We start from the raw sequence: 12,508 nt of genomic DNA, 5'->3' as shown, positions 1-12,508 counted from the left end.
AGAGTATTTTTGTTATTATCTTCTTTGCTAGGTAATTTTTGGACTACTTTATCATCCTTCAACCCCTCTTTGCCACCTCTTCCCCTCCTTCCTGACATACATGTTCCTGCCATTCATCCTTCCATATGATTTATACGGTCAAGCTATCCGTTCATTTTTACGAAAGCTATCGAAGCGATACCAGGTTTGAAGTTTTTTGTCATACAACCAACCGACCATGTAACAATGGTGAAGCATATTTTCTAAATCAACCCACTCTTTAAGGCTCATCAGCATCTAATCAGGAAAAGTATTCCACTAAGTCATCAATAAAAATGGGCCGACATCAATAATAATGAAAACCAAGAATCATTTTGCGAGATCATCTTCCGTTTCTGTAGGTCAGTTATAAGATCAAAAACAGATGATTCAGATGATGATAATGATGATGATGATGGTGGTGGTGGTGGTGGTGATAATGAACATGATGGATGATGAGGAGGAGGGTGAGGAGAAGAACGATGGCGGTGGTGACAGTTGTTGTTCTAGTTGTTGTTGTTGTTGTTGTTGTTGTTGTTGTTGTTGTTTTTGTTGTTGTTTATTTTTGTTCTTCAAGCTATTCCTCGTGTTGTCACCGTTACTGAACATAGATGTACATTAATGATTTAGCTTCTCAGGAGGGTGTAATTGGTCAACATTTCCCTGAAGTGCCAATGCTAATCGAGCTGAAATCGAGCTGAAATGGACCATCTAGGACTGATTAAACATATATTAAATTTGCCACTGTACGGGAAAACTCATGTTTATATTTTCATCGACGCCAGTGTGCGAGTGTGAGTGCTTCATGAACTTTACAACGTGTGGAGAAGTCGCAGTCAGAAAAATGTAACAACTTAGCCCGGTTATTGAACCGCTCTTTTTGAGAGTGGGGATTTGGCCGGGCTGTTCTGTCTGTTGCTTTCCGCTAGGTGACTTGATGCCGTATTTTGTGGCACAGAGAAACATAGATAGATCTATGTTTCTCTATGGTTGTGGGTACCAACCGCAATTGAAGACACCGTATTGACTGCAAATCCTTTGTCCATTCGTTATAGACACCGTGTATGGCGCCGATAGCAGTAATGACATGCAGAGCTGCACAGTCAGGTCCGTAAATTGATGGGTAGTGTCAGAACGGGCCTCATCATTATGATTGAAAGGTCGGAAATCTACATACAGCTACAGATGGTGTTGTTCGAAAATACCTCGGCCTCAACGACTTAAAGACTTTGACAGGTGCTACCACGCAGCAACAATAGATAACAGTATCATACACTGGTTTTTATTGGAATGCTTCACACTCAAATGGCTTGTCAGAATCTGTTATGAGACATTATTTTGAATTATTCTCTCTCAACCGATATAACAAAATTGTCCCTGATCGAAATTAATGAGACCTTATTATATAAAAAACACACCCATATTCCCTTATCTAGTTCCTGAATGACCTTTAAACTCGGGAAAACAAGTGATAAGTGGCAGAATTCGATTTGTAGGAGTCTGTTTTGTGACGTTTATAAATTCATGTTTATAGACTATCTCACTCGTTTCAAAAATAACACGGATGTAGCATTAAAAAGTAAAAGCGATCGTAATGCGAATTTCAAAAGACGACCTTACTATTTCGACTACATTTTATGTCAATCTTTATATCGTCTGAGCTTTAAACGACTGTAACTTTGCGTTATATAGTTGAAATTGTTGTGTTGATTCAGATAGTAATTACGATATATTTTCAAAGGTTTATGCGACCGGTTAAGAATGTTGGTTAGGCAACTATATCTGATTCAGTGCACGGCTGCACACAGTAAAAAATTGACCCTCTTGGTGGTAAGTTGAAGTATTATTATGTAATCAAAGCAAAGAATCTAAACGAAGTGAGCAATCTGCTACTGAAACGTCGATATATCGACGTCATGTTTAATTCCCTTAGTCACCGCATTCAACGGCACATTTATCTAACCCAATTAATCTGCCACTTGTCACTCGATGACCCAACACTCTCACCCACCGATCCCTAACATAAATTAGTCGACTGAAACGTTACATCATTGAGATAGAACCTTGGTTGAAGAAAAATTGACTAAAACACGGTATCACCTGAGGATTTTCGTAAAATTGACACAACGCATGTATGTACAAAATATCAGAAGTTAGAGACTTTGTTTATGGCGTGCCCTCCAATGTTTCATCTTTCCTGCTCTGCCATATGTACTCGTGATTTGTTTGTACTAGCATTAGGTGAACATTGTTTGCGTTTTATAGAAATTCAAAAAACAAATATGTCTATTTTCTTCATATAGAATAGTCGTCCTGGTATCATTTGCTTATCATGTTGGCCTGGTGTTTTGTTACTTCAGGCAGGTTGCTGTCGCGCTGTGAATCAGCTTGCGTTTTAAACTTCCACTTGTAGTATGTTTATATGATATTGACTATTTAAAGGTTCAGTCGGCGTCCAGCGTCTACACGTCTGTAAGTTTGTCCAGCTGTGTCTATAATTATGCCTATCTTTCTACTTGTTTGTCTGCCTCTCTGTATTGCATTTCCGTCAGCCTGACTGCCTGACTATCAGTTGATCTGCATGTAACTATAGGATGCTGCTATTACCGTATCGACAAAACTGAACGAATTACCAAGTTAACAAAACGCCTATGGTTAGTCTGTCCTCTCATTATTTCTTTTCGATCGCAATTTTATGCTCTATGGTAAACTTTTTGTTGAATTTGAGAAGTATTAAAGCTAAAGTACAGGGCCAGAATGATCAACAAATGCATAATCAACAGATATCAGTCCGGAATCTAAAGAAACAGTAATTGCGCCTCGTCTAGCACACCGTTTGAAGGGAGTGCAAAGAGCACAACTTCACCACACTTCCTCATGTTATCACGAACTCCGCATCTGTTGGAGACCAACTTCAGAGACCATGCTGAAATGTCACCATTCACGCCTCAGAGAATCTCAAGCGTCATGCTGGGCCCTCAGCCAAAACTAAACCCTTCCTTGACCAACGGCGATCATCACATAGTCGCTTTGTCGACCGTTCCCGAAGCTAACCACCGAAGCAAATAGAAGTCCCTTCACGACACAGTTAAGGACCCCTGTCAACCTATCAGCATGTCTTAATCGTATGCTGTTGACAAACAGCAATCCATAATTACAGCAAATTCATCTAGTTAATCAAATTCTTATATACTTCTATCATATCGCCTCTTACACGACGAGTTTTTAAAGTGGTTAGTTTAGGTAATGATAATTTTCCGGTGTATGATTTCCTCTAAATTCCAGGATAAAGTTGATAAATCGAGCCTCGACTCTCTCAAGTAAAATTATATCCTTCTTTTGCCAAGGAGACAATTAGTCTTAATTATTAGTCAACCGGATAAATCGGACAAATATTCTTTGCAGAAACAAGGAATCAACACAGATTATTAGTTTTACTGCCCCTTGATGCCCATTTGGAAAAAAACTGATAGCAAAATAAGGTTGAATTTCTCCATATAAAGCATTTTATGGGAATCAATCAATTTCCCAAGGGTTGACTGTTTTTGATCCAGTTGCACAAATGTATTCTTGCTTTACAAAAAACTCGATTCTATCTTCGTTATCTCATGCAACCATCGACAGAAACACATTCTGTTACAAATTATGACCGAAACGTTTATAATTTAAAGGGAACAGTGGTAAAAAATTAAAATAAACGACGAGTGCAAGGTCATAACCTCATCACGTAACGTTCATCCTGTCAACTCCAACCATTATTAAATAGGGAAAATAACTAAATATTTCACTTTGCATATGACACGCTGACGCAATCGAGAAATATAAACTACATATGTCTTGATGGCGAGACACATTCTAACGCATTGCAATGCAGTGGACTGCAACGATGGGTACGGGTTAACTTTGGAAGATAATCACTTCAAGTTTACGACTGTAGTAGAACCCGCAATGCCTATTTACTCCATAGAGGAAATGACATTCGATGAAAAAATGATATTATAGGGAAATTGTTCGATTGAGTTGGGCGACGTTTAAATGCCGTTTTCCAGGTGCATAATGCTGCGAATATAAAAAGCAGGAAATTGCCCATGAAGCCGATATGCCAGTGATTGTGATCAAAGCCGCTGTTCTGAAAGGTCAAATGTTCATTCATTGTGATGGCTGAATAAACGGGGACTTGCGATATTGAATGGTTACGGGTCACACGTTTTATGTAATGTTTTTTGAGTTATGAAAATCTTTCAAAGTTATACACGATTTGACAGATGGACACACGGCTTAAATCAACTCGATTGTCACTGCATTATAGTGCAATATAATGCATATACATGTAGTTGATCTCTATCTTGGTATGTCTCCTAGATAATTTGTGCCTAATTGAGGGTATATATGTAAATCTTATTATAATTTAGGGCTCAGGTACTTAACTTCTTTGTCGTCTCAATTTTTTTGAAGAAAATTACAAGTATTTCGATGCACAGGTAACCGGGACATTTTTTTGTAATAAGGCAATTCATTTTTTAAACCAGTGCTATGAAAAGTATGTTATTCGCTCGTGCATACGCCCACTTTTTATCGGTATAACATCTTCGATGATTCTTATGAACCTGATGACATATAAAACAGTTCACAGACTTCAGTCAAGTTGGTTTGCAGCCTGTTGTCTGACTGAAAATTTTCAATGAAATATATATTGCATGTTTTTTCAAAATTTATGTACCCTGAGCATTTGCTTTTAGATTAACCAAACACTGCGGTTAAAAGCAGAATATATCCGTTTCTTTTGCGCAAACGGTAGACGTCATGTTATCAAAAAAGTACGTTTGGTTACATTCGCCATATCGACGCCTATGGGGTGCATGACAGAAAATAATTTTTATATTTGTGTTGCGGAATGATCTTAGATGATCATCCTTTGACTGAATCTTGATGTGGTCACTGAAGGAAATTGACACTGGTTGTCACGGAGACTGCTGACGTACCTCGAGACAAATGATTGGCTGGAATGTCTTTAACACCTGAAAGGTGCGACTGAACTTGAAATGTGTGTTTTAATAAGTCGAAGATATCTCGACTTCGTTCTTTTTCTTTTAGGTTAATACAGCTTACCTAGTATATGAAGCTTACAGATGTCTGGACAATTGTTAAACATGCTGACTATGGCGTTAAAATCATACTTTTGTCCGTGCCATCACAGGCGGTTTTCCGTCTTTGCGTTTACCACCAAGGATGGCGTTTTTCCTCGTGTTTTGGAGCTCATTCATTGTCAAAGTGAAAGCTTTCACTTCGGTCGGTTTGTGTATGTCTCTTTCGATAATATTCGAAGCAAGAGACGATTTGTCTGGGTAACTTTTGATATACAGTACTAGGTTTAACACCTCCACATCTTTTAATAGTGCAATGTGTATACAATACTAAGGAGCCGTGTTACGGTAAATTTACCATTATGACACGCTCTATATAAAATCTCATATTGATATGACGAATTTTAAAAATCATATTACTCGAAATACTTGATTAAGTAGTCCGAAGCTTCGAAGCTTACGGAAACCATTTATCTAGCTATCCTAATATACATACTTGCATGTGTACATGTAAGGCCGTAGTAACATATCAAGTCTGTATATCAATTGAACCAAATATCGTGTCTCAGCTTCAAGATAATGGCTTATATGTGAGTTGGTCAAGAAAATAATGCAACAAAATGCTTTAGTTGGATAAAAAAGTTATGAATGATGCCATCGATTCTCTGAAGGATATGAATAGTTCACATGAGAAACTGAAATTTAAACCTCAACTGAATCTGATGATATTTAAACTTTACCAGTTAACAGGATTGTTACAGTAATGATTATTGGAAAACCACATATCGTTCGGCAAATGTCGCATCATCGTATGCAAACACTGTGGAATGGCAATCACTATTGAGAAATATTGCAAACCAGCTTTTGTCTTCAATTAACCATATATGAAAAATTACAATGATTAGAATCAGAAGTTTTCGAAACAAAGTCATAAACTGTTACACTAAAATCACTGACTTAACTAGAAATATTACTATAGTGGTCAGCTTGACCGGCTATACTCGGCTACATAAGGTGAGTGTCATTATTGCGAGCCAGGGTTAAAAAAGTCGCTTGAAATAGGACATACATTTGAAAAGTTTTCTTCTAGCAATCTTGATTCAAGACAACAGCAATCTAGCGCTGTCTATTAACCTCTTCGGCTGTCAGTCACTGTTTGTTCGTACATTTTTTAATCTGGTGCAGACGTGCGTGGTTTATGCTCCTTCCGCCGTTTGGTTGTTCAGGCCTTTTAAGCAAATAACCGACAGGTAAGATTTCAAGGCCTTGGATGTTGACGTCATGATTTATTTGGTCATAAATATTCATTAGACGCATAGAGTCAACAAGCTCGGAGAGCCTTCATGAATGCGGTACATCGAACCGATTTTGAATGTTTGAGTGTTTGCCTACAGATTCCTATACGACCTCCTGTATTTTTTGTGTGAGATATAGAAAAGCAAATGAAAGAAACCCAAGGCCGTCAGAAGAATATTACCTTTTGCAACCTTCATATCATGGACTTTTGCTCATAAACATAATGCCAGAAAAGCACCTATGCACCGATGTAGGAAAAGTTCGGCTCGGCCATGTCGTTCTAATTGTAGGTAAACGTGAGCGGACTATTATTATGGTCATCAAAGATCAGACCACAATCTGACAAGACGGTATAAACGGTTGTTGCGATTTTAGAAATACCCTTATAACAGTGTTGAACAATTATTTTAGTTATCCATGCGTGCACGCACATCGCTGCAGAATACAAGCATACATTTACCATGCTGATGGAAAAGAAATCAGCCGTGAAATGTGAGATTACGCTCTCGGAAAACAGACATTTCACTCGTGACAGACACAAATATAACGCCGAAAGTAGATTGGGCATACATGACATGTATCGTGCCTCCGCACATGCAGAGTATGATGAGCCAAATTCGCCCAACGATTCCCGCTAAAACATATATGACGAAAACATACGTCAGCTTGGAAAGGAGCGCGTTCTTCAGTGCCTTTGACTCACCGTTCCGTAAAATGTTGTCAGGGATACTTTCTGACACCACACAGCCACATCTCGCAGCTGACATCATGTCTAATTTACCTTGGTGCGTGGGTCTATGAATGCGTCAGTAAAGCAATCAAGCAAATTTAAATACGTACATTGTGCAACCTGTTTATACTTTTAATACTTTCATCCGCCATGGCTTCACGCAATGCAAACGCATTAGTTATGCGTTGGAAAAACCCGCTAACAGCATCAGAAAATAATTGAAAAATTCTCTTGGCTACGATGTGTCCCGCAATGATGACAACCAATCAAAGTATTCTTCTGGCTACAATCTATCCGATGATGTTCGCACTTGATCAAAGAGACTTCTGACCCATTTTGGTGACCTCAATTAACCGCGTATTGAAATGAGAGCGGGTACGTAAGGTACAGAGGGCCCGTATTTCTATTTTACGCCACGTGGATGCGAGTTGTGATTGTTGTGAGTGCGCGTCTCTTGAGGTGTTGTAGCGTCGCAGTCTACAACAAGCCGCCTACCTTATGTCTGCTACGCACAAAATAAACGTCGATCAGACGTTGGATGTCACCCGAGGCCAACATGGTACTTCAAACGCGGTCTACATTTTGTGTGCTCGATTCCAGTATTCCCGCCAAAGACTCTGTAGTCCTCAAGAATATGATTGGCAGTTCGGATTGCGCTATCAATGATAGTATTTCGAATAACTTGTTAGCACGCTCATTTAGCTCGGTAAGGTAAGGTGCTGATGTACTTCTAGATACTAGGGTAACCAGGACGCGAACGCAAATTCTAATGAGTCACCCTCTGTATCGAATAATAGTACCAAGTTGAATCAACTTGACGCTCAAGTTCACGACCTCATTCCATAAACCCTTGTTCGGTAATAGGCAGCGCAGACGTGTAAAGAAGTCTTACTAGAGACAGGATAATTCCCGGAACCAAAATATTGTGAAGAGTTTTACTAATGCCCTTTAAGTATAATAAATCGATTTTCGGAAAATACGTTTTAAACGCGCGACAGCCATTACCAGAGCCCAAAATTAATCTTGGATGAAGTGTTTAACTTGATATTCTATATAGCGAAAATGTGAAGCACACAACCAGGCTTTCAACGTATTTTTTCTCAAAATTGTTTACATGAAATTCAACCAGATCATTAGTAGGGATCGTTACTTCAAAAAGAAATTCGATGGGTCAGTATATATTAAGACATAACCATGCGTTTAAAATTGACACTTTTTCTGTTTGTCTGATAATTACCTTAAAGTCGTTTGCCGCTCCTCAAAAGACTTCTCTAAGGGTTAGGTTTGGCAATGGTGAAATATTAAAGTGTAATTTACATTTACGCGCTGGACAAACAGGCATTAACTTTCCATTTATTACTCTTAACCATTTGCTATGGAACAAGGACTGTGAGCAAACGATAAAAGATAACGATTATGATACTGCACTGACTCATACAAAAGTCTGACTGCCTCGGGAGCAACCTGCATTAAACGTAATCATATTTCTTAATCGTAAGGATCACAATGAGGCATTGATCTAATGGCGAGGCTTTAATTTCACTGAGAGTTGCCAGCAACCTGTGATCTTAGAGTGGTAATCCTAGCTTGCCAGGAGCACAATAGTTTATTTAATTAAATGTTTTTATAAAAACTCGAGATGAAATTTTATTTGTACCCGGCCAGTAAATGTGATATAATTAGGTGTAAAGCCATAATTGTTACGTTGTTTTTTTAGCCTTTGTCTGACGGGGCTTTTCCCGAATGAAAAGGAACATTGCGTGCTTCTTAATTCCGAGTTACGTGTACGTTCCAGAATTGCAAATGTTTACTGTTATTTGAAACATATTCGCCTTGACTGTCTGTTGTTGAAACCACGGGACCCTAACGGCCGGGTAAAGAATCGATATACGAATACGCAAATACAAAACACTCAGCAGCACTTGATTTCGGTCAATTTATATACGCAAAAGGTCAAATTTTATGCAATCAAATGTGAGGATAGACATTTTTAGCTGACTAAATCAGAGATAGAACCATCAATGATATACAGAAATGCATTTTGCACTATGTATGATGATGTTGTACATGCCTGAATTCCATTTCTGTAATGTCAACATTATGTGTGTTTTAGATAATATTGCTTAAAATTGTTAAACATATATAGAGAGAGAGAGAGAGAGAGAGAGAGAGAGAGAGAGAGAGAGAGAGAGAGAGAGAGAGAGAGAGAGAGAGAGAGAGAGAGAGGTGTGCCTGAAAGTAGAGATTGTGCAACTAATGTATCTTTGATCGTTGGTCAATTTTACCACGCCACGCCGACGTTTTGATGAATCGTTGCTCACAATAATGTATATCGCCTTCTTTCACGTTTATTTGACAGGTCCGTAAAATTAATATCACCTGCCGCAACAATCCACCTCCCTTTAAGAGGGTATCTTTTATGAGTAGGCAACTGTATAACGGAGGTCAAAGGTTGACACCTCTTAGAGCATATATCTGCTCAAAGTGTATGAACTTACTTACTTCGACTCTTAGATGATACGTCTTTTATGATTTCGAACATTTCTTCGTCGCTAGTTTTATATGATGAGTACGACCTGTACCTGCCGATTGTCATGTTATGTGAGTTCATCACAGTAACGTTGATAGCCCTGGCCACAGGGAACCACAAAGACTGCGAGGTTTCAGCTATCAATCCAAAGGTGTCCCACTCGAAGTGCTGGAAGACGGCTCCTGTGATGTACGCCGCGATCTGTTCGAAGGATCCCATGCTGCGAAGGAGCGTGGAGAAGCCGAAGACTTCCTTGTGTTTGAAGGAACTGTCCTGGGAGCAACCTGCACAGAGATACGCCGTGTTCCAGTGGTTTGCTAACACAGCCGCTGGGTTGGCCTCATCGCTGCACAGAGGACCGATCAGGGCTGAGTAATTCGACGCATAAACCATGTCGGTGAACGATCCTAGAAAGGATTCCACGGAACAGAAAGTCGACAGCAAGTCGAACGTGATAGTGTGGCCACGCAACAAATTGTCGTTCTGGTTCACCGTGTCGTATCCGATCAGAAATCCAGCACCGGAGCTCTGCTCGGCGCTCAGCGGTGAGAATATCGCGTGAAGCGGAAAAGTTAGCAACGTTCTGAACTCCATCGCCCTTATCGGTAGACAAATTAGAAGTACACAAATAGACAAGGTGAAGAAACCGATATATCCACGTTGTTCCATCCCGGCAGTCCAAGGGATAACACGCTTATTACTCTTCGAAGAACTTGTCACTTGTGTACAGGTATTAAGACTCAACAAGACAATTCAGCTGCACGTGCGGCTTTCCGCTTCTACAATTCTTCTGAACTGTAAAATGTAAGTGAAATTTAGAATTACATTACTCACTCTATAGAATATTTAAGTGATTTCATTCTTCCATTTCCCACGAAAGAAATCTTATTTAAAACGTAGTAGGGATGTCGCGTACCTGTAATAACCCAATTATTTCACTGCAAGAAGTTTCTGTCATTTTCAATAAAACTAGTGGAACAGCCACTTCTTCTCCTGGTTGTGCTTCTTATTTTTACTTAAGTCGCTCTGGACCAGACGGAGAGTAATAAGGACGTTTCACGTGACCCTTCGATAGCCTTTGATGGGCATGTGTCAATAATAGTTCATCTCAATTGCCAACACATTTTCGTCTGTCCAGTACAGTATTTTCTACGATAGTTGAAGTTAGTTAATTATTCTCGATAGGATATAGATCCCTTTCATAACCCGTCAAATATATATATATATATATATATATATATATATATATATATATATATATATATATATATATATATATATATATATAATGTATTATAAGTATATATTTATATTATAAGTATATATATATATATATATATATATATATATATATATATATATATTATAAGTATACATATGATGACTATACTAGTTGTAGATTTTATCCGATTTGTTACCATGGTCGTATAATTTAACACAATTATTTTGGCTTTTATTTCTTAAGGTTACCAATGACTGCATTTTGTATAGAGACCATCACAGTGGGAGCGGTACTCGAAGGGCAATATTGCTGTCAAAGGAATTGACTATTGCATATTGCATTTGACGCCTCGACATCGCTAATACGACAGATATGTTCAACAAACGTAATGAAACAACTAGTTTATCTAGTCCGTTCTAACTCGATCCAGTTGAGCGTAAAACGACTGATAACACAAGGGCGATAATTTCTCGTCTGCTGCTATTTTGGAATAAAGCTGCAAATCAAACCAGACTAAAAGATGCCATGCCTCCCAAGAGGTCGAAGTATTTGCATTAACTTTGTTTTGTGAGAGAAAGAACCGAATAGTTAGCATGCACTAAAGGCAATCAGTTATACGGGTGTACACGTTCGATGACCTGCATCATAACACATTGGCTCTACATCATCACTGTCATGGGTCCTTTCAACAAGGATTGCCAATGCACAGCCGGAAAAACGTTACTACCCTTTTTGCCATTGTATGTGCTTAGCGTAAGTCTTTGCCAAAACTTGTTGGTAGCATTATATGTGCACAGAATGACCAGTCTTCCACATAAATTAAAAGGCTTCTAACGTTTTGAATAAGCCATCATGAAGGTAATTAATCAACGGTCCGTTTGATCGATGGACAGTCATTTAACATGGTGGCTTCATACCTAAATATAGCTTAGTTTTTTATCCATATGGAGATAATTACCCTATTAATTATCAGAAGGTAACGATTAATGCAAAATTTCATTGTCTAGTACTTCTACATCAGTCAATTTTCTAGGTTTTTAGGTTATATCTTTTCACAGATAGAGCGAACTGATCTGCCACATTTGGAAATATTTTTCAAATACGTCATAATACGTTGACTATGTGAATATTGGCTTACTCTCTCAAGTCGCAATTATATTTAAGGTGTCAAAAATGAGATATATCGCTTGTAAACGATGCAATATACATGTGGACACCGTCAAATATCATAGGCCTTGATCCATCTTTACAAAGGAAAAGGCATACAGGATCGACCCTTTCATTTTATTAAAGGTTGACACAAGCTTACGTCTGGGTGCACTTCTGTAAAATTGAAGGTCTTATAGCTTGCAGTTTGGTCTTTAGACAATGTCATAACAACCTTGACTGAAATCGCATTTCTTAAACAAATGCATAGAAAGTGTAAATGACTCTCATGGGAAGGGGTCGGTATATTAAACTGTGAGATTGCATATTATTTTACAATAACTCAGCGCCTGTTTTTCAAATATAGCCTTCTTCCGTACGCGTTTAGCTTGATAAGTTTGCATTGTGTTCAAAAATGCCCAGTGGGAAAGATCAGAATCTAGGTGCAATGACTATGAGAAAATGCTTGCGTGTTTAAACAG

The 12,508-nt window shown here is 38.5% G+C and overlaps 1 protein-coding gene across 1 annotated transcript in view; it reads right to left on the bottom strand.

Annotated features, from left to right (window-relative positions):
- Window positions 1-10,453, bottom strand: part of LOC139117299 (atrial natriuretic peptide receptor 1-like) — a 120,624-nt gene extending 110,171 nt beyond the window's left edge. The window contains exon 1 of the mRNA XM_070680282.1: window positions 9,631-10,453. Within this exon, the coding sequence (XP_070536383.1) occupies window positions 9,631-10,327 (697 nt within the window). The 5' untranslated portion in view covers window positions 10,328-10,453. The remainder of the gene's footprint in view (window positions 1-9,630) is intronic.
- Between the last annotated feature and the right edge of the window lie 2,055 nt (window positions 10,454-12,508).

Source organism: Ptychodera flava, chromosome 18, assembly GCF_041260155.1.
Source record: "Ptychodera flava strain L36383 chromosome 18, AS_Pfla_20210202, whole genome shotgun sequence".
NCBI classification, from domain to species: domain Eukaryota; kingdom Metazoa; phylum Hemichordata; class Enteropneusta; family Ptychoderidae; genus Ptychodera; species Ptychodera flava.
This window is presented reverse-complemented; position numbering and strand designations above follow the sequence as displayed.